The sequence below is a fragment of the Zootoca vivipara genome, chromosome 11, assembly GCF_965207765.1.
Source record: "Zootoca vivipara chromosome 11, rZooViv2.hap1.1, whole genome shotgun sequence".
NCBI classification, from domain to species: Eukaryota; Metazoa; Chordata; class Lepidosauria; order Squamata; family Lacertidae; genus Zootoca; species Zootoca vivipara.
This window is the reverse complement of record NC_142594.1, coordinates 46085614-46109802: the sequence shown is the minus strand read 5'-3', so window position 1 is coordinate 46109802 and position 24189 is coordinate 46085614. Positions and strand designations below refer to the sequence as shown.

The following is a 24189-nucleotide window of genomic DNA, read 5'->3' as shown; positions in this document are numbered from 1 at the left end:
GTGAAGACAGGCTCTGATGGATTGAGTGAATGAGACCAACAGTGGGTCCAATGGTCAAGAAGTGTTTTCTACACATACTGTAGAGAGAAGTGTGGGGCAGATGGGGCTCATCAACATAGGAAGGTAGCCCATCTAGGAGAAGGAAAACCCTGGTCCTAAACCTTGGCTGCCTTGTGGAAAATCGTTGGGACAAAAAAAAAAAGGCTAAGTAGTAAACCCTATACAAATCCAGATTGGAGTGCCTAAGACAGTTGGATGCCTCCCTCCAGCAACGCTTGCAGTTAAGCTCACACAAAACACATTGTTCGCCTTTCCTTTGGACCACATTTGCAAGGCCAAAATGGGGAGCGTCGTGGTCTGGGCAGCCCAGGACCTCCACACACACTGCCAGGCTTGCATCCCATGGAGGTCACCCCTGAAGGCACACTCCATTTTCTCTCAAGACAGACAGACACCATCAACAACTTGTTACCTTTATAACACACACACACACACACACACACACACACACACACACACTGTTGTATCCAATGCCAATCATATTCACCCACTGAAATTAATAGACATGAATAACTGAGGTCCATTAACTTCAATAGGTCCCAGCTGATTACTATGTTAATAGTCAACATGGCTATTTACAATCCAAAGAACGGTATCCACCTCTTTAGTCTAATCAAAAAGAAGTTGTGAAAAAAATTGTGCACATGGAAAAAGAATGCAAAAGCTCATGAACCAGCTATTTTTCAGTTCACCAAAACCATTATAACAAGGGTTGAGGTCAGTCATTTTTAATCTTTTGTGGAATGACCCCATACAGGTTAGTAATTTCCCCAAACAATGCATAAGCATAGCACGTTTTTTGCAATCAGTGTCTGTATTGTATGAGGTAAAGGGACCCCTGACCATTAGGTCCAGTCGTGACCGACTCTGGGGTTGCGGTGCTTATCTCATGTTATTGGCTGAGGGAGCCGGCATACAGCTTCCAGGTCCGCTTCCAGGTCATGTGGCTAGCATGACAAAGCCACTTCTGGTGAACCAGAGCAGCGCATGGAAACACTGTTTACCTTCCCGCTTGGAGCGGTACCTATTTATCTACTTGCACTTTGATGTGCTTTCGAACTGCTAGGTTGGCAGGAGCTGGGACTGAGCAACGGGAGCTCACCCCGTCGCAGGGATTCGAACCTCCAACCTTCTGATTAGCAAGCCCTAGGCTCTGTGGTTTAACCCACAGCGCCACCTGCGTCCCTTTTATTTTATGATATACTGGATTGTAAAACAAAACACCCTCAATTTTAATTCTGCATTCATGTTCCAACATGCAGCCAACAAGTTTTCTGCTAGCCTTTTCCTTTTAGCTCTTTGCTTCCTTTCAGAGGACAGTCTATGGTTAAAAACCAACAACATTGTCAAGCCCAAATACAAACTGTAACTTGGATTAATATGTTCCGGGTATCGATTATTATTTAAATAGCCCAAGCAAACGCAAAATAGGACATCTGCATTCACACAACCACATTACATATACCTTCCCTCTTTCATTTTACATGTTGCTAAAAAAAAGAAAGAATTACTGCTGCTACCATAGCAACCGCTCAATCACTTCACAATTCTCCTAGTTTAAAAATCACACACGCTATTCCAATACAGAGGGATTCATGAGGCAACATGACACTTCACTATTGTGCTTTTTGCAATGTTTCAAGAGCACAACACATATCAGAATAAACTGATAGGTGCCTCTGAATTTCAGGAGCCATATATAACTTTTTATTATCATAGCTCCCTGTCATTTTCTTATGCAAAACGTGCATGAAAACAGATGTAAAGATATTTGAATCACAAGATAAGAGAAGAGATTACAGGAGACACCCCGTTTCAGAGCTGAAGCTGCGACCTGTCAGTCACAAGTCAAAATACTTCTTCTGTGCAGTAGTCAAGGGGGGATAAACACTCTGATAAGTGACAGAGGGAGTTGCACTGGATGGGCGTGTGATTAGCTTTAATCATAGAAGAGTCGTCCTGGAAGTCTTTGTGACGTTTGAGTTTCAAATAAAGATAATACCTGCAGTGTTTGCAGGACTAGGGGCATATGTTTCCACATATCATTTTATGCTTGATTTAAACAGGATTGCTTGAACAACTGCAGCTCTTGTATCATTTGAATATCTGCAATCCTGTGCATACTTGCATAGTAATAAATCCCACTGAGACTTACTTTGGGGTAAATATGCACAGGCAGGCTTCTATTCCATAGGTCCTTTCGCATATAGACCTTAGATTAGCATAGGCTGGTATTCTTGCCACATTATTGTCTAACCAGGACTTTTTCTTCTTTTAGAAATGGCAACCACTGGAGGAGATCCAGACTAGGATTTCTGCATGTCTGGAAGAATGCTTGGCCTTTCCCTTTGCAGCCAAAAGCACTCCCCCAAAGACCACCTCCGTACCCTCCAACATTTCTCCAATGAAAATAGGGACATCCTGGTTAATAATAATAATAATAATAGTTTTACCCTACCCATCTGACTGGGTTGCCCCAGCCATTCTAGGGGGTTTCAAACATATATAAAACCATCATAAAACATGGAACACTAAAAACTTCCCTATACAGGGCTGCTTTCAGATGAGTTCTAATGGTAGTGTAGTTTTACCTATCTTCTTAGCTTGGGGGGGTCACATAACTCTATATACCTTCCAACATTTCTCCAATGAAAATAAGGACTTCCTAAGGAAATGCGGGACATTTAGGGATCAAATCAGAAACCAGAACGGCTTCTGTAAATCTTTCCAGGTCATGTGACCAGCATGACTAAACTGCTGGTGCAACAGAACACAGTGACAGAAGCCAGAGCACATGGAAACACCATTTACCTTCTCAACGCAGCAGTACCTATTTATCTACTTGCACTGGTGTGTTTTTGAACTGCTAGGTTGGCAGGAGCTGGGACAGAGCAACAGGAGCTCACCTCGTCGCGGGGATTTGAACTGCCGACCTTCCGATCGGCAAGCCCAAAGAGGCTCTGTGGTTTGGACCACAGAGCCACTTGCATCCCAGTCTTGGGTCTGTAATTGTCTCTCAGCCTAACCTACATTGCAGGGTATGAGTATGATGAATGGAATGCAACCTGCTTCCCTCCTGAGTTCCGTGGAGAAAGGTAAGGATTAAAAAATGAAAAAAAATAATTTTTTTAAAGGCTCCAAACAAACAGGACAAACTAGACTGGTTATGTGCACATTAATGGTCATTAAAAAAATACAGACCATTTTAATAAACTCTTAGTATTACAGTATGGATGATGATGGTTTTGATAGAACTGATCTAGCAACGCAGGTGGCAAGTCTGGGTCATCCGAACCAAGGGTGCTACCCTTTTTATCAGTATGTGTGAAGGTTGAAATCTCATGGGACTTACATAATAAGGCACCGTGACATGACTGTGAATACTTACCGTTTGTGATACTGTTACTAATTTTCTTTGAGCCGCAATACACAGCCGCATTATACCTTGAAGACGTGTTTTCACAATTATGTGCTATGCTTCAAATTTCCTCGCTTAATTACATCAGCGCAGATAATAATCTTGCAGTCTTGTCTCCAGGAGGCACATACTCATTTGTACAAGAAGGGGAAAAAACCCCTGCTCTGTAACCTTCTGGCACAGATGCCAGTTCAGAAAAGCAATCCCATTGACTTCAGTAAAATCAGAATTGCACCTGGAAAGTTCCTAACCTGTTTAAATGCCCGAGGGTTAATTATCTTTCCCACAAACACCCCAATCCTAAACACATTATCTGGAAGCAAGCACTATCGATTTCAATAGAATTTACCTCCAGGTAAGTTTGCTTAGGTTGCTGCCTTCGAATTATGTGTTTAGCTATATATGTCAAGGAACAAGACAGGAGTGCCTGGCGTGCTATGGTCCATGGGGTCATGAAGAGTCGGACACGACTAAACGACTAAACAACAACGATATGTAGCACAAGTAATCACAGACTTTTATCCAGCAGAAAACAGATTATCTAATTAAAAGAGGAACAAACCCCTGTCTTCCCTTCCCACTACAGTGTATAGAGACTGCATCTCTGCCCACTGTTTGTTCACCAGCTGCATTCTTCCCATGAACATCCACCTTGCAAATAAAAAAATGCAGCAAGAACTCTGTATCCCTGACTCTGTAAAAACTCCCTTTAAACCTTGCTTGGGATTAAGTCTCATTTAACCAAACAAGATGTGCTTTTTAGAGTCAATCCTCATTGGCAGCTATTTGCATGTTTCTCCCACTTTAAATGGCAGCCATTGCCACTGGGACTCTGATCTCTGGAACCAATAATTTCAAATAGTGACTTATACTTTTGTCAGGATCAACAGTGAAGGGAGAAGAGGGCCATCTCCCATGCACGTGATAGTCCTGGTCAGTCCCCTTTATCTGCTATTCATCACAACTGCAAGTGATTTTTGAGCATCACATACAGTTTGGCCCTTAGTAAGCATGCACAGAATAGGGTTTCAAAGCTCCCAGATGTGGGTGCTTGTTGTTTCACTGCAATGCAAGAAACTGTGGATGTGGAATATCTGGAAGGTGTGTAGGCTGCGGTGGCTTTCCTTTGAGCAGTCAGAGCCTCCAATGTATCACAGGTGCTTTCAGACATCCTTGCAATCTCAGCTGATTATCTGGAGCACTCGCACAATGAATTCCTGACTATCAAGAGCACTTTATCTCTTGCATATGCAAGGATACAATTGATGGATCCACTTCCTGTACCTGTTGGATTTCTCTGCACCCCCCCCCCCCACAGACAGACAGACAGACACACACACAGCTTGGTTTTTGGGCAAGTCATGTTCTAGGTTACACAGGGCAGTCTCGAGCAGGTCGGGCGCCCTGGCGCTGAGGGGCAGAGATCGCTCCGGCGCCCCCGCCCTCACAGGGCGTAGCATGGTTTCCGCGCGGCTTTGCCGCGCAGCGCCCTGCCTACCGGCCTGGCCCGGTACACCGCACCACACTACCAGGGCTCTACCTAGAGCCAGCCCTGAGGTTACGTTGCAATTGAAATAAAGGTTGCTATTCTATTGCGATCTGAGGACAGGCCTTCCGTAACCTAGACAACATAAGTGTGCATGCTTTTGAGTCATTTAGAAGAAGAAAATATTACAACGGACACCTGAACAGTAAAAGAGGAACAGTGGGGATTCCCCTATCTCTCGGAGGGGAATAAACATCTGTAGAAACGGTAAAAGTGGCTTGCTACTTCTTTGTAAAAATAACACCAGAATTTACAATCTGGTGTAATTCATGGAAAGTTCGGGGAAAATGTTCATTAATAAATGATGAGCTATCAGTACAGGGTTGTGTTTTGATTTTTATGCCCAGTGATGTGATTATAATGACTTAGAAAAGTGTTATATTTATATTTTAAAAAATAGCAGTTCACAAGCAGGCTCATCTACATATTGGAAGGACAAATACATCAAATTTAGGTCCCTGTGGATCTTGAGATGAAACAGAGCTTGAGTGAAACCAGGTGGGAATAATCAGGCACATCAATTGCTTTGTTCATCCTAGGGGATTTTGCTCTTGACATACTACAAAGCTAGGAAATCTATTTCTTAAAGGCCACAAAGATTTGCTCATATGGTAGGTGGAATGTGATATTGTATTATGACAGACACAACAGTCTAATAATCAGAATTTTTAAAAGCCCTTAGGATGATTAACACAGTTCACATACGAACATCCACAAGATCTAGGATCTTATAAAATAACAAATCAAGCATTTTAGATAATGACATGTACTGTTGTCACCTACCTCCCCCATGCCAATCTGCAAAATTTTCAGTCCTGTTGCTTTTTCAAGCTTGTCTTTGTTGTCAGCTGTTAGGAAAATTAAAGAATGGCAGAGTTAAAGGAAAGTTGAGAATGAAAGGATTTTGCATCATACACTTTCATCACTGCTGAGATGCCAAATGTTTTCCCACATTCATCCACACAGAATCCCTGCCAGTGGGATTATTTCAGTTTCACAGAGGATGGGATGAGGAATCAAAATGTGCCCTCAGCTAATCATTTAAACCATAGCTAAACATTTGAACCTAGAATCAAGTTCTTAGACCAACTGGCTCTATTTGTCACATAGCATTGCATAAACTAAGAAACAGAGTTTTCAACTAATTAATAGGGTTTATATCCTGTCCATCAGATCATCTCAGGTCAGATAACAATATATAAACCAAAATCATAGAATTTCCGCATATGGTTCTATATATAGATACCAGCACTCAAAATCCTAGAGGCAGAGGAATGTTTTTCTGCTGGGTCCGAAAGATGGACAGCCAAAACACTTGGCAGAAGGATGTTCTTCAGCCAGGGAGCCATTACCAAGAAGCCATTACCCCATCATGACCCACAGGGCTTTTCAGCTAATATCAGAGTCCATCCATTTATTGGGCCACATCAACACCATAAATTTAAAGCACATGTCTTCTCCTCAAAAGTATTGGTACTGTAGTTGGTTAAGGATGCTGGGAACTGTTGTTCTGTGAGGGATACAGAACTACAGTTCCTAGGAGGTTTTTTTTGGGGGGGGCATATGTTTTAAAATGTATGCTAAATGTACTTTAAATATATGGTGTGCTCCTGAGACTTCAGTCCTCATGCAATCAGTTGCTAGACCACATGGGTCTGCTGGTGTTCTTGTGATCTGGTAGATAAAGCTGCTGATTTTATACACCAGGGTCAATCATACGGCTGGTCAGGAGTTCTGGTGATTTTAGTATTGAAAAATTATATAATAATATTGGGCCATTCCGTGAAAAATGAGCCTGATAAGAAAAAAATTATTTTTAAAATATACTTATTTTACTTATAGTTTCATTAACTAAACATATTAAAGTTCAATATTCCAAAGGAAAAAAGAATTTGAAATTATTTTTTTCATGAGAAATTTGAGCTTGAAGTTTCAGTATCACTTTTCTGATTGTGTAGCTTAATTCTGTTCATTTAGGTTGGCATTATTTTTTAAAGATAAACAAAAATTGTGGTTGTCATTGTTGGTATATTATTAAAGTGAATAACTTTGTCTACACATTGGACTTGAAAAATTTTAAATAGGTAAGTTATTTCTATTTTATTTTTATTATTGAATGGGATGCTGTTTCAGTGTCCCACCCGTGACAGCAAAAGGTACAAAAGTTTATTTTGTGATAAAACTAATTTATAGGTTATGTTTGTTTTATTGTGGGAGTATGTATTAGAGTATAACACACCTATCAATAATAAAAATGCAGTTAATTAATGTAAACACCATGAAATTTTAATAATTTTTTTCTGTCCCACCCGTGACAGTTTTCAGCTTGTTTTATTAGGTTGCTAACTGTTGTAGCTTGAGTTAGTGATTTCAGCAAGTGATTTCAGCTCTCTGCAGACAGGAGACAGATTCCTCATGTAATAATTCTTTATTCTGGCAAACAAGACTGAGGGACTGAGGAGAGGGGAACTAGCTAGAAAGAGATACATTTTGGAGGGAACAATCTCAAGCAATCACAAAGCTGCCTTTTGGTGGAAACCAATAAGACTAAGGAGCCAAATGCAGCTGCTTGAATGAACCAATAGTAGCTGTTCCTTCTGGAACATAAAGGCAGTTACCGTTACTTTACCCTAATGCGAATACATACAGTAATAAAGATAATATAACCTTTGAATCAATACACAAAATGGGAAAGACTACATCTGCAGAACGTATGAGAAAGCTGCGTGAAAAACTAAAACAAGATAAAAACAAATGTGAAAGCTTCAAAGAAAAGGAGAGGGTCAGAGATAAGAAGAGGCGAGAAAAGATGAAGTTGGTAAAGAATTTGTCTGCAAAATCACTTATGGAATACAGACGGAAAGAAACTGAGTGCAAAAGAAAGTACAGACAAAAGATAAAAGAAAAAGAATCTAGGCCAATTGGCGACACTACTATTCCAGAGATTGGGTCATTTAAATGCCCACAATCTCTTGGAAAGGCTGTTACCAAAGTTAAAAGAGTGTTGCCATTAAGTCCACGGAAAAGAATAGCCGTGTTACGAAAGCTTGTGTATGAGAGTTCACCTCAAGCGTCAAAAACACTATTTGATAAAAGCCCTAAACAGAACACCAAAAGTTCTATTATTTCACAAGATAATATCGCAAAGGTCCATGGGTTTTATAATTCAGATGATATTAGCAGGCAGGCACCAGGAATTAAGGATGTCAAATCTATTAAAGATCCAACAAGTGGAAAAAGAATCAAAATCCAAAAGCGGCATATGAATATGACAGTCCAAGAGGCCTATGCCTTATTTAAGATTGATAACCCAACAGTTGAAATCAGCAAATCAAAATTTTATGAACTGAGGCCTAAAAATATTGACTTAGCTTCTCAAATGCCACACAATGTTTGCGTTTGCAAATACCACGCTAATTTCAATTTCCTAATTGAAGCCATAAGTAGGAAAGACATTTTTTTTCCTTCCACACATTCTGATCTTTTGAGCCTTACTTGTTGTGATTTGGAAAATGAAAAGTGCATGAATGGTGAATGCAAAAAGTGTGTACTTAATTTGCACACCCTAATTGATGAAGACTTAAACATGTCGTCTGAGATTTTCTGGAAGCAATGGAAAGATGACTGTTCTAGCCGGCCTAAGGTTTTTGAAGCAAAAGGAACCATAGAAGAAGCTGTCAATGAGCTACAAAATCAATTTAGTAAATTTAAGAAGCACTTCTTTGTAAAGCGATTACAAGCTAAAGCTTTCAAAAATATGAAGGACACAGTAGCTGATGATGAGGTGATTCTTCAAGTGGATTTTGCTGAAAACTATTTGGCAACATCGCAAGATGAAATCCAAAGTGCACACTGGACCCACAACCAAATCACAGTATTTACTGGTTGCGCTTGGACTCAAGGCAAAGTACGTTCTTTTGCCGTGGTTTTGGATCACTTAACCCACGACAAATACTCAGTATATGCATGCCTAAAAGCCATAATTGAAGAACTTAAGAAAGAATTTAACAGACTGACAAAGGTCAAAATCTTTTCTGATGGGTGTGCTGGTCAGTTCAAAAATAAGTACACACTGTCCAATCTGTGTTTTATGCCTGAAGACTTTGGTGTTGATGGGGAATGGGTTTTTTTTGCTACATCCCACGGCAAGGGTGCCGTGGATGGGATTGGTGGATTAACTAAGCAAGCAGTTTGGAATGCAGTGAAACAAAGGAGAGTAGTAATCAATTCAGCATCAGATTTTGTTAAATGTGCTGAAAAAGCAGTACCGAGAGTGAAGTTTGTCCTTTTAACACCTACTGATATCAGTGCAAATATGGCGATGCTAGATGAGCGCTGGACTTTGGTGAGGAAGATTCCAAACGTGCAGTCCAACCATTTTTTTAAAGCTAAAGACAAAAGAAGTTTAGTTTATGGACCTTCTTTTCAAAAGTCCACCCACGTAGTCTTCACAGAACTGTTCAAGTTAAAAGTTTCTGATGTTTACAGAGATTCTGATAGTGACACAGAAAAACAAGATGGTGTAGCAAGTTGTACAAATGAAACAGATGTGCCGGTGGTTGGAGTGAAGCCGTTCGTTGATGGAGTGACTATTGGGACATATGTTTTAGTTGAATTTGAAGCAACTACAAAAAGACAAAGAACCAGGCCTACTAAATATAGATATGCTGCAATATGCCAAAGTAATGTTGAAGATGATGGAGAAGTCAAGGTGATGTGTATGCGAGCAGTTAACAATTCTGGAAAGCTGTTTCAAGTTGATGAAAAAGACATATCATATGTGCAGTTTGAACATATTCTTAGTATCTTACCCCAACCTAATGTTAAACGAGTCAGAAGGAACATTTTTTATGAATTTACTGAAAATGTAGATGTGTTTGAAAGTGGTTAATTGGCCCAGAGATGGACTAGAAGAAAATATTTTTTAAATAGATTTTAATTTTAGTAAATACAACATTATACTTTGTAGGCTATAGTAGATAGTAAGTATAGTAATAGCAAAAGGTTTTTTTGTAATTATTCCATTTTTAACAACCTTAATTGTATGTTAAATCAAGTGTATGCCAGACGCGTCCCACCCGTGACATTTCATTGTCCCACCCGTGACAGCATTTTTTCCTTAATTTTGTATCATTAAATTTCTTAACCTAAATTTCTGATTGCATAGTTGTAACCAATAAACATTGATTTAAACAGATATGCTGAGTTTATAATTGATTCACCTCCCAACTCACAGAGTTTTTCCATAAATCAAACTTATCTCAAGCTCCGTGTCCTTTTTTTGTCCCACCCGTGACAATACTTTAACATTTAATAAAATTGTCAAAAATATCCATAAAAATAATAAAAAATTAGTAAAATGTTCAGTATCTTATTAAGAACATAGTTCAAATTTTGGTTGTTAATTTTTATGTATATTTACATTCTTACACATGTGTGAATACCAAAAAACATGGTCCAAGTGTCCCACCCGTGACAATGGAATGGCCCTATTGGAGAAAACTGGGTATTAAAACTTGCTTAACCTAAATCATATATCCCAGTTTCCAGCAGCCCTTTGAAGTACACTTCACGCAGAGTATACGCAGTCAGAAGTCGACCTGGCTAAGAAAGCACCACCAAGAGCGTAGGGAATTATCTCCCTTATATGAAACCCCTTACTAGCTGCACACTTGTAAAAGTATGCAGATGAAAATACAAATGGTTGGGCTTCTTTAACTGAAAAACAAACTGACTCTAAAGAGACTTTAAACTAAAGATAAATGCTTTCTCTCTTAGCAATGTTATCTACCCACTTTCCAAACCTCCCACAAAATTTCCCACAAAACTCCCATTAAACTACCCGAGAATTAACAGCAAACTAGCATTATAACTAAGCAATCATACTAAGATTCAACTAAGGAATCTCTTAAACTGAGAACAACTGAGAGAGTGATCTACTACGAGATGAATCAAACTGAAAGATCTAACTAAGAGATACAGAAGGCTTTCTGGCAAAGCCTTATATACAAGAAACAGAGCCCACGCCTGTGAGCAATTAACAGAAACACCGGCACCTGTTTCTCTTAAACAGACAGTATTTACATTAGACCGGCTCTAAAGTAACTTGACTATTCAAAAAATCCAACATTTAGAGGAGGTATCCAGCCTGCTCTGCAGTGAATTGCACTCTTCCTAAAGTAACAAGTCTCACACTTGAAAGGCATTCCTGAATGTAGTGTTGCTCTTGGGTCAAGAGGTGATGGCAATGGCCAGCTCTGTATGGTTCATCAATTGCATCCATTCTTAGAGAAGTCAGACCTGGCCACAACCTTTCAAAACTTAGTTGGGCCTCATGAAGGGGTTAAGACCATAGAATAAGCTGTCCTGCCAGGCTTAGCTAGGTCACTTACCTTGGAAGGGTTACCAAACTCTTTGTTCTCTCCCTTTCCACTATGTGAACTCAACCAGTAAAGACATCGAAGCTTACAATGCATGGCTTTAGCAAGCCATCTTTGTCATTCCATACAAATAATTTAGAAACATTTACCACTTTGAAACTAAGCTAGGTTTTGCTGCCTGTGTTTTCTTACTGCTGTATGGAAAACCACATAAATCTGACGTCTGAAGAGTTTGTAAGCAAACTTACCAAACATTCTATACTAAGATAAGTGGAGAGTTTTGAAAGTGACTTAGAAAGGGATATTGTAAAGATCTAACAACCTGTATTTCCACGCTTAGCTTTGCTACATGTAGTATGATTTTAAAATCTCTGCTGAAGCTCTCTCACCAAAGAATACTTGCCCTAAACCTCATCTAGGGTATTCTCCTTTTATTATGCCATTTCTAATATTTATTCTTTTAACCAAATTACAAATGCTAAAACCCAACAGTTATATTGCTTTACCCTAATGTAATGTAAGCTACCTTAGGTGGTTATTTTTGCTTAGAAATGTGGCATATACATTTTAATATAAGAAAATAAATAAATAAATAAATAAATAAAGCATGTACAGTGGCACCTTGGTTTAAGAATAGCTTAGTTTATGAACAACTTGAATTAAGAACGCTGCAAACCCGGAAGTAGGTGTTTTGGTTTGTGAACTTTGCCTTGGAATAAGAACATGGTTTGCTTCCTGTTGAGTGTGTTCCATTTGTAAATTGAGTCCCCCACTGCCATGGGAAAGCACACCTTGGTTTAAGAACGGACTTCTGGAATGGATTAAGTTCGTAAACCAAGGTACCACTGTATAGGCCCCATGTCCTGTGGAGGTACTAGTTCATTCGATCATACCCTCATTGAAATCTGTTTAGGTCAGAAGACTACTGTCAGCCCCATTTTATTGCAACAAATCACATGGAGGTCTCCATGCCTAAGGACTGAACTTCATTCAGTTGACAATCTTGTTGATTTCTTTCTGGGGGTGGGGATGGCCCCAGTGTCTAAAGATATGGAATTTGCCATGAACATTAAGCTCTTTGCCCATTTCTACCAGCCTTCTTAATCCCATAAACTTTGGAACACTCCCCTTGCATTCTAGTTCTTGCATTAGAAATGTGCACACCCAGGGCTTCAAAAATGTTTTCCTCTCTTTGCTTTCAAGCATGCTCAAGACCTTTCCTGGACTGCAGCCTAGAAGTGTAGATTGATAGATAATTCAATTCAGTATTGCTATTTAGTTATTTATATAGTGCTTCACGCATTCAAAGACTCAACTAACATCAGTTATTTATCCTTACAATTCCCCAGAGAGATAGCTAAGTAAATATTATTAAATCCCCTTTGTACAAAGAGAAGGGCAAACTGAGGCAAAGACGTGACTCAACTCTCCCTAGCTGCTCAGAATCAATGCTTGGATGGGGATTAAGATGCAAGCCTTGTTGAGAGAATAATGATTTCAATGTGTAAACGCCTACGTATTTCTTGCAATATATATAAAAATGCCTTTTCATCTGCATCAGTGATCACATTGGTTTGGTACATGTACTGTACTAAACAACTTAGTTTTTTTACGTACTGGAATAATTAAAAAGAAGGTGCACTCAAATCCCATTGATTTCAAGTTTCATGTGTAAAATGAATGTTGTCTCCAATATGTTATATATACATCAGCAAACTACTGCAACCTGAGTGTGTCCTGTTTCACAGATATTACACAAATTTATAAGAAAATGGAAGTTATCTGCCAATACCAAGTATCTATTTATACATAGTTCTTCCCAGACAAAGCAAGCCTTGGACAAAATTTAAGGCCCTTTGCCATGGCCATAAAGAAAACACACGATATTGAGGTGTTTTTTTTCTGCCAATTTACCCCTCAAATCAGATAAACCTGACAAAAGAAGAAAACCTAACATAACCACAGGCTGTGGCGTTTTGACACTCCCATGGCAATTGCTGTAAGAGCTCTGGCTTCCGAATGGAACTTTCCTAGTCGCTGATGCCAGCGCTGACGGGTCATTGAATGTTTATGAACATGCCTAGTCTTCAGAATTTTACAATACAAGGCCGAGAAGCTGATGAGGGTGTGGGGAAACATTGCTCCTCTGCTGCGCTCATCAAATTACTGGTCATTTGCTAAATCAATATATGACAGCCGACTATGGAGATGGGTGCTATTGGTATGTGTCAATGGTGTGTCTGAGTCCTGAGTACAAGTAGTTTCAACAGGTCCATGTGTAAACCGGGGAGTGCACAAAGAGAAAATGGACACTGAGGAAATATTATCCAGAGAACAACATAATTGAGTTCACAGGAGTCTCCAGTTGCCATACATGCATTAGTAATCAATTACATATTAGAACAACATATTAATAACTTCAGATGTTCAAGCCTCCTCAAGCAGCATTTCTATTTTATTCTCAGAGCAGGTAACGTGAAGTAATCTCAATAATTTAATACAAGAGCCCTGTGAGGAAAGTCAAATTCAGAAATACTGACTTGCTCGATTCCAGGGCCATCCTTCTTTGAACATCTTTGAGTAAGGTTCACACCTAAATGGATATTTCTCATGTCCAAACCCAATATTCTAGCCTTTATGCCGCATTTCACTAACTGAAATATAGCAGTAGTTTCCATACTTTTTCATACCTTGACAATAAACATTTCCAAACATCCGGGACCCAGATCTGATGTTCCTTTAAGTCCCTTGTTCTGTATTAGTTCATGCCTCCTGTTTCCCGTTTCTACCCAATAAACTAGAAGTACATATAGTCTGAGCTTGCTGCAGCGAGACTATGGACTCAGATAGACTGGTAAAGAAAAAGAGATTTATCTGCGTCGTATATGCGATAGAACATTGTGCCACCAGGTGGCGATGTGGAGTCCCAGTTTTTCTCTGCCTGTTTTCCCTGTTTAAATTTACAACGCTTTAAACTGAAACGCTTCTTTGATGCTTCTTTGATGGGTCTAGACCCAGCTCATATTGATGGAAGTAATAATGGCAATTCGTGTCCCTTCATTATTATGAATTGATGGTTTGAAGTCCTTGTAAGGCAGAAGTGAAGATAAATGACACGTGTTATACCTTTTAGGAGGTGCTCAAATCAAGATTACCTTGGCATTATCAAAACAAAGTGTAGTGTGCTGGATTTAACTTTATTACTCAAAGCTCTGTCTGCAGTCCCCAAGATGAAGGGTTTAATGTTGCTGGTAGTGACACCATAGATTACCTTGGGAAATTTTATCCCCTTCCTATAAGAAATAAAAAGTGTTGTGAAAGCGATCAGGGGGTCATCTTTACCAATCCTTTCATAGTGTGGAGATATTATGCAAATCTGTGTTGATACCTGTCAAAATGCCAAAAACTACAGTTTTATTCATTTGGCTCAAAAATCTAAGGTAAAAAGCAGAACGCAACCAATTTTTTCATAAACATATATTGCGGAAAAATGAAAACCACACCCTTTTAAAATTCTTTAAATGATCTATGGTATGTTAAAAACACGTGCACAATTTTCACAACACGCCTTAAGTTTTGGTGTGCTAATCCTGATTTGTAATGATTACTGTGAGGAGAAAAAATGGACGGTATTTAGTTAAGGCTGCAGTCCTCAACACATTTACTAAGATATTAGAACATAGTAGAACATCTGAAGAAATACGCATAGAAGTGGGTTCATCAGGCTTTTTTTTAAAAAGGATTATATGGTATGAAAACAGCTCTGTGCAGATTCGTGAGTTGAAATTTTGCTCTCTGCTCAAATGTCAGAGACATCTTGGGAAACAATTACTTACAGAATTCATGATTAAAAAAAGAAGAAAACAAACAAAAACAGAACCGTAGAAATACACCTGTACCATATAACATTTCCCTCAACTATTTAAAATATAATGAAGATGGCACACATTGCAAGGGAAGATGCAAAAAAGAAAAAGGAAAAGAAAAAAAGTGAGCTGCTATTTTAAGGAAAGGCAATGAACAACATATGAATTCCTTTTTTAAAAAATCTCCCCATGAGACAAAAGGGTTTCTGAACACACAAAAAGAAGTCCATTAAAATTAAATTCGGTAGATGAAGGATATGTAAATTACCTGAAGAAGTGGAACCCTATAATGTTCTCAAAATTCGGCAATAGTCTATTTAATTAGTATTTTAATTTATCAGAATAATTCTTTGCACTTGACAATTCCATATAATTAAGCACGTCGCTATAGTGGAATAATATCGCCTGCTTGCTTTATACACGTTATTTTAACCTGAAAGAATATGTAGAAGTTTCTTCTGTGATCTAAATTACAATGGGGACAACTTAATGGCTTTGCTCTATTAAGCGGCACGACTGGAGGGTTACAGAGTGTTCGGAGAGGTAGAAGTTGCCACAGCACAGGGCCTTGGATCTGACTAAAGGAGAGCTGAGGCACTTTCTGAACAACGTAATTTATTTCAGTGATGTGTGGGAGATGGGTGGAGAGAAACCATTTCACGACAAAAAAACTGTTGAAATCCTTAAACTGCATCGGAATATGCAGCAGACTGCATTACAAAAAAGAGGGCTGATACATTCTTCAGTGGCTAATGCAAATGCCATTAGCAGATTGGCTCTCGTAGGTTAAGAATGCATTTATTTCTGTTTCACTGCCAAAAAGGCAAGCCTTCCATTGGGTTAGGATAGATGACTGTTACTTCCCTTCCAGCTGTAAGTTCTGCCATTTTATGAAACAAGGAGATGGCTTAATGTTTGGTAACCACATCAAGCAATGCATCATTAGGCAACTTTTGGGTACTAAGCACTCTGGGTCACAGTGCCAAAGAGGAGCTTTCTGCCAGACCTCTTAATCTGTCAAAACAATTCAGTTTAAGCACTGCGGACTTACTTGTTTGCTTTAGCCTATGTCTGAATTCACACTCTTCACTGTAAAAGTGAAAAATAGGAAATGAGAGAAAGAAACCACTGACATTTCAGCATCCTTTGGGCGTTTACCTTGCAGGAGAAGTTGAAATGTTAGTTATATTTGCTCCTTTGGAACAAATAGTTGACATTTGTACAGTCCACTTCTTCCTCTCATATGAAGATCCGAAACTACTTAACAAACATCAAATAAGTTTTCATGCCTCACCACATTGGGTGGCAAATGTAATTTAGCTAATATCCATTTGCCTTGCTAATTTTTAATACAAACCAGTAGGTCTGTTTAGGTAAGGCGAATGGATAAAACACAGCCATTCAGAGATAGGTAATTAAAAGCAAAACAACAACAACAACAACAAATCAGGGTTGTCAAGCAGGGATCATCAGTTTGGTGCCCGCAAAAAGTCTCAGTAAATATCCCCTCAAAAATGCACAAAACATGAGCGGCTGTTTGCTCTCCTGCTCACTTACTCTGCCTCAGTTTGCCCAGGCTCTCTTACATTAAACCTGTCTCACCCAAACACTCTGACATTTCACTGCATGCCAAGATTGGGCGCCAACCTCCCATTCTGAACACGGGCAAAAAGCTTCTCTTTTTGTGAGCAAGTGTGGTGGAGCAAGATGGGGGAGCATGCAAGAACAATTTTGTGGCCCAGTCTGGGTTTTTCCTCTCAGCGGCCATTTTGTATCATGCCACACCCCCTACGGCAGCCATTTTATGACTGGCACCCACAGGACTTCCTCAGAGTTCCTAATGTTCCTACTGACCCTAAAAGGCTGGCAATCCCTGTCCTAGAGAAATAGATACCACCATAGGAGTGTAGTACCAATGGATTTTATCCCATTTGTTCCACATCCCAAGGGTAAAGCATTTGTAAAATTGCTCCAGCCAGTCTCGGGGGTGGAAAAAAAAAGCTGGGAAGCAGGAAGCTGGCAAAAGAAGAGTGAAAATAGGAAGATTTGTAGTAGAGTAGACAGCAGACGAAGTTCAGGGTGATGGGGACATAAACCATACCTGGACCAGGCAGTGCCAAAGCTTATGGCTGGTCCTATTAAATCTCTAGCAAACGGTCATAGTTACAGTCAGTACAAATGATTAGATTTCTCATAATGTGGCACAGTTTTCCCTCTGCCATCCTGTTCCCTTTGGGCATAGCACATTTGGTCTTTGCTTTATTTCCAATTTCAATGCTATACTAGAGAGATTAATAATTTAAAAACCACCGCGAACGAGCTATATGTTACAGACATTGAAGTGACAATGTGGCTGACTTAAATGGTCAGGCGCAACACTGAAATGCTTCCTTTTCCCATATCCAAAGGGATTATTTGTCAAAGACGAGGCCAAAAGGTTGCAGAGAAAAGCTATCTTTGCCCCTCCTTTTCCATTCAAACGCAGGGAAATATGCAAGACCTTTATCGCTCACTTGTCTCTTTTCTAATCTCTGGCAAACCTGCAATGAAAACGGTGGCACAAAAAGGCTAAGCTGCACAGTAATAATAGTGACAGCCTTGTAAATGTTATGTCAAATCCAATTTTCAAGTCATTTTTCAAGTGATTTTAATTAGATATTGTTTCAATCTCTTTTGCATTAATATAATTTTTCATAGCAATGTCTCACCCTCCAGTCTATTGGAAGTATTTCCCCATCCCCCATCTGTATCTTGATGCCTTGAGTAATTTAAAATGGGTTTTTTTTTGTTTACAGCAATTTTCACTGTACTGGTCCCATAAAGGCCACTACATCCAGTAAAACTGACACAGGAAAGGCAGAATTAAGGCTTCTTTTGCTGATCTCAGTGGAGCTTGTAATTTAGCTCTTCTGGAGACATGACAAGCACTGTGAAGGCTACAAGTAGATAATAAAAGATTTGTATCATTAGTTTCACATCAGCATTTTACTTCACTTACAACTAGGGCTACCACTGATTAAAGAAATCCCATTGAATTATTTATATTAGGTTTAGCTAGTTAATAAACTATCATAGAATCACAGAATTGTAGAGTTGAAAGGGACCCCAAGGGTCATCTAGTCCAACCCCCTGCTATGTAGGAATCTCAACTAAAGCATCAATGGCAGGTGGCCATCCAACCTCTGCCTAAAAACCTCCCATGAAGGAGCGTCCACCACCTTCTGAGGGAGCCTGTTCCACTGTCGATCAGCTCTTACTGTCAGAAATTCTTCCTGATCTTTAGTCAGAATTTCATTTCTCGTAATTTGAAGTCATTGGTTTGGGTCCTACCCTCCAGAGCAGGAGAAAACAAGCTTGCTCCATCTTCCATGTGACAGTCCTTTAGATATTTGAAGATGGCTAGGATATCTCCTCTCAATCTCCTCTTTTCCAGGCTAAACATACTTAGCTCCCTCAATTGTTCCTCATAAGGCTTGGTTTCCAGACCCTTGATCATCTTGGTCACCCTCTACTAGAGGCATATGTTCCAGCTTGTCAATATCATTCTTCAACTGTAATGTCCAGAAGTGAACACAGTACTCCAGGTCTAACTAAGGCAATCAACCAACTACAAATCCACCTAACAGCTATTTCATCTAGCCCACATTTTACCAGCTTCTCCAGAAGAATATTATGAGGCACTTTATCAAAAGCCTTATTGAAATAAAGACACACGACGTTCACAGTATTTCCCTGCTTTTGAAATCAACCTTCTTAAATTCCAGAGTGCATGTCCATCTACACTCAGCTTTCCCTTTCCTGTGTATAATGAAACCTAACAGTACCTCATCATTTCCTCCCAAGGTTCCCAGTTCTTTCACTTTATTGATCAGTTCCTCCCTGTTGGTGAGGGCCAGGTCCAAGAGAAATGATCTCCTTGTTGCTTCTTCAACCTTCTGGGAAATTAAATTGTCAGTGAGGCAACGGAGGAATTTGTTGGACCTTACATTCTTGGTAGCATTTGAGTTCCAACAGATATCAGAGTACTTGAAGCCTCCCAAATCGACTATATATCTCCTTTTTAAATGTTTGGTAACCAGCTGTAGGAAGGTAGCACCCAAGTCTTCCATCTAGCTTGGAGGTCTACAGCAGACACCCAAAGTAGGGTCACTGTTTGTTTCCCCCTCCTACAATTTTTACCTATATACTCTCAACCTTCCTTCCATGAATCTCTTCACAAGTTTACACATCCCTTACATACAGTAGCACTCCCCCTCCATTCATATTTGAGCTATTCCTTTTTGAGCAGGTTGTACCCCTCAATTTCTTCACTCCACTAATCAGTCTTATTCTATTTGCCATCCTATATCAAGAGTTGAAGTTCTTCTTGCTTGTTTCCTATACTCTGTGCATTTGTGTAGAGACAACTGAAACCATGAGTCATTCCTCCACACACTACTGCCTCTGTCCTCCTCCGTAGGGGGTCACCTGCTACCATCACATCTTCCTTCTCTGGGGAGTGGCGGGAATCATTCTATACACTGCCTCCACTGCTACCTTGGTGTGTTCTGAGGTCTGTACTAGGGCTAGGCGATATATCGATATATCATCCAAAACCAGCTTGAAGTCCATATTGTTATATCAGTTTCATAATTTTTAAACCTGGCAATATATCACAGATCATGATGTGTGCCTGTGTGTGCTATGCAAAAATCACAATGTGTGTGTGTGGGACGACGACATGAAGCCAGCCAATGTTTCTCTTGATTCCTGTACCCCCTGTTAACTCTGCTGGCCCAGCTCTCCCCTGCCTCCTTCGGGGGCAGCGAATCACAAGAGCAGGTGCTGCCCCAAACCATGATGCAGGAAAAACCATGACACCAGCCAATGCTTCTACATGTTGTCATTTAGTCATGTCCGACTCTTCGTGACCCCATGGACCAGAGCACACCAAGCACTCCTGTCTTCCACTGCCTCCCGCAGTTTGGTCAGACTCATGTTGGTGGCTTCGAGAACACTGTCCAATCATCTCGTCCTCTGTCGTCCCCTTCTCCTTGTGCCCTCCATTTTTCCCAACATCAGGGTCTTTTCCAGGCAGTCTTCTCTTTTCATGATGTGGCCAAAGTATTGGAGCCTCAACTTCACTATCTGTCCTTCCAGTGAGCACTCAGGGCTGATTTCCTTCAGAATGGATAGGTTTGATCTTCTTGCAGTCCATGACTCTCAAGAGTCTCCTCCAGCACCATAATTCAAAAGCATCAATTCTTTGGCGATCAGCCTTCTTTATGGTCCAGCTCTCACTTCCATACATCACTACTGGGAAAACCATAGCTTTAACTATATGGACCTTTGTTGGCTTCTACATAGTTCCATCCTTTTTTCAGACATCATGATACATCAGTATATCGCAATGTCAAGCTGGTGATACATCACAATGTTGAAAACCAGATATTACCCAGCCTTAGTCTGCACCCACTGTACTTGCTCCTCTGGTCGAAAATCAGAAGAGACTTATTCAAGGCTGGAAGTTTCACTTCCCAATAAGTAGTCTTGTTGTGTTCTAAAGACCCAGCTGATATTTCAGATGCAAAATTGTTCTGTGCAACGGCTGTTCAATCAGCACCTTCGCAATGAGACTGGAATATGCCTTTTTGCTTACTGTTATACATAAATATATTTCTACTTTGGAGAGATCAGCTATACATCCAGAACAGCCTTCCACAACCTGGTGCTTTCTCCAGATGTTGTTGGACTCCATGCTCATCGAACACTGCCAGCATGCATGGCCAGTGGTCAGGGTTGCAGTCCAACAACTGAAGGGCTGATCTGGGCAACAGCATGCATTTAAAAATGCACCTCACCTTCTTTGAAAAACAACAAATTTTAACAAATACTTCTCCACCCACCCCTGGCAAAAAAAGAAAGAAAGAAAGAAAGAAAGAAAGAAAGAAAGAAAGAAAGAAAGAAAGAAAGAAAGAAAGAAAGAAAGGCCACGTCTGTTTCAATATTGTATTTAGCTGTTGATCTGTTCCACCTCAAATAAACCCTCACTTTCCAGGTACATTTTAGTAATAACCTAGCCTATTGTTTGTTGTTCATCTGCAGCCAGCCTCTTGGCACAACCAGAATCAGCCAGAGTTGGGAAAACATTTGCAATATTTCAACTGACTGGTTTACTAAATCATGAGTTACACATTTAATGCACAAGGTCACCACTTGCAAAATCTATTTACTGTGAGAACAAAAATATTTATTGCCAAAGATGCCCCTAGTAACAAGATCTGCCATAAAGCTTTTGGATGAAAATGAAGATGAGTTGCAGTAACATGCTCGCTGTTTCTCCAAATACCTGACTATATTCCCCTTCTTTCCACAGTCTCATCTTAATAAAGACTTAATAAAGAGGCTATTTTGCTGAAGTCAAAAGGATTTACTTCAAATCAGCAGGCAATGAAAAATTCAATGTAAACACACACACACACACACTTCTTCTGCAATATTGCTTTCGCTATGCAATTGTTTGCAAAGCCACTTCCAGCCCCATTTGTTTTTTGATGGTTAGACCACAGAAGGAAGGCCCTATTTCATTTCACTGATTCCGGAGAGCTTTGAATTAAGCTTTAAGTCAGGGGAAGTTTCACCTGTAACCAGCGGACAGCAGGAATGCAGGAGCTGACATTGTGGAAACAGTACCCAGATACCACTACCATACTAGCTTTAGTAACCAATAGTGGAAGATGGTTGTAGCCTTTAGGACAATTTCCTTCCTTCCTTCCTTCCTTCCTTCCTTCCTTCCTTCCTTCCTTCCTTCCTTCCTTCCTTCCACGTAAAGCATTTGAAGAATTCCCCCTCCTCCCTGCTCTCAAGCTGGTGTGGCAAGAGCTCCCCCTCCTGTTTCGAATTAACTTCAATCACTATTGGTGTAGCCTTCAGCTATATGATTGTTGCCCTGTAACAGAAAAGCCACCATGTGTGGATTTTGTTGGGCATTCAAATGAGAAGCAGCCCTAACTTCCCTTCCAAATCAGAACACACTGCGAACACAAAAGTTTTCTAAATGAAACTAATTATTTTCTGTAAATATTTATACACAGAGATAAGGAAATACAGCTATGGAAGAGAGACACTAAGGGGAAAGGCTATTGTTCATTCCATTTCCATGTAATGCCAAACCACAGAGAGGTTTTTTGGTTTGTGGGTGCTTTTTTCATGAATTTTGCATTTTAATATTGTATTTTATGTTGGGAACCGCCCCGAGATCTACGGTTGAAGATCGGTATACAAGTTTATCAGTAAATAAATAAATATACCCCAAGCTTCTACTCTCTCTCTCTCTCTCCCCCACCTAGAGCATTCCATTTATATTAGTTACTTCCTGGCTCCATAACCAGCAAGTTATGGTTTGTGCTGGCTGGCCTCCCAAACAATGTTTCAATCCAATTTTAATCCTAGTTTAGAGGGAAAGTACAACCATACCTTGCCATTTTGGATGTACCAGTTTAGAATCTATGCTCACATTCACATCAGAAGATTCCCTCCATTGCGTTCACTGGAGTCCACATGAACATTGTAGATCCGACTCGGCATAGGCGGACTTTGGGCTCTCAAATTTCAGTGGTTTCCTGTGTGATGCTAAAATTTGGTGTGCCCCCATCTCTCTCATGCTGTTCTACAGCATTGTTGTGGCACCCCCCTCTCCCTAAACCAGGAGAGGCATGGAGGCAGCAGAGCACAAGTTAGCTTCACGCAGGCACAGTCTCAGACTGCTTGGAGATAACCATGGAGAGGAGGAGATTTAGGCAGTGGTGGGGAGGTGAGCACCTTCAGTGTCAGCAACTGCTTCATGGGGTAAGATTTGCTGGAGATGAGTTGCTGTACACTTCAGCCTGACACTCCTGTGCAGATCCTGTTTTTGCTATTAAAGAGTTAACTGTATCTTGCTCAGTGTGATTTACTGCAGGCTCGCTTTTGTCAGCAACACATGGAAAACTGAACATGCCTTTCCAGTCATAAATGCAACCATATTTCTCAAAGCAGCTAGCAATTCATTTTTTTTAAAAAAAGATCACTAATACCCCAAACCAGCTGTGGAAGTATGTAAAATAATAATAATAATAATAATAATAATAATAATAATAATAATAATAATAATATTAATAATAACCCTGTACAGTATTTACACTTGACTGTATTTATGCATGAGAATGTGATTGAGGAAGAACTTTTGAATGTGTACTCCACTGAAAGTAATGCAGCACTGATATACGACATCCATACTTGGATATGCCTTCAGTTTTACAACCCTGGCATGTGGGGTCCCTGCTTCCGTGTGCAGATCTCCTTGCCTGGAAAAGCGCACAAAAGTTCAACATTAAAGAGAATGTACAGGAACAGCGCAACACATGAGACAAAAATCCAGACGAGTTCAGCTCCTAATCACTCACAGGCTTGCATTTGATGAAGGAGCCTCTTGGCTTAGAAAGCTTCAAGTTGTAAACAGATTAATTAGTCTTTAAGGCGCCACAAATCTCTGTATCCTTCAGCGTTTGCAAGTATTTATTCCCATACTCATATCTACATTATACATCCAAACATATAGTTTTCTTAGCCCAGTATAGTAATGACTCTGTGGATCAGCAATACAAATATCAATCATGTACGAAGTGTGCAATGTTTTTTTTAACCAACCAGAGAGGATGTCTACTATTATCCCTTGACCCTCATCTTAATGTTCTCTTACCACATTTCTAAAATATTTATGCCATGCACTGTACTAAATTATAGCAATTAAGACCACAGTGAGGTTTTATTAATATTTCATCAGAAATATAAGCTAATTGGAATTCCCCTTCTGCTGTTTTTTTGTTGATTTGCAGTGCACACACTTTTACTGAGTGAGATAATAACATGAACTATTCAGTGGTTCAGTTTCCGATTCAA

At 39.8% G+C, this 24189-nt stretch overlaps 1 protein-coding gene across 1 annotated transcript in view; it reads right to left on the bottom strand.

Moving 5' to 3' along the window:
• The window catches only part of PTPRN2 (protein tyrosine phosphatase receptor type N2), a 615253-nt gene that overhangs the window by 273918 nt on the left and 317146 nt on the right, over positions 1 to 24189 (bottom strand). Inside the window, exon 12 of the mRNA XM_035129839.3 lies at positions 5808 to 5872. Within this exon, the coding sequence (XP_034985730.2) occupies positions 5808 to 5872 (65 nt within the window). The remainder of the gene's footprint in view (positions 1 to 5807; positions 5873 to 24189) is intronic.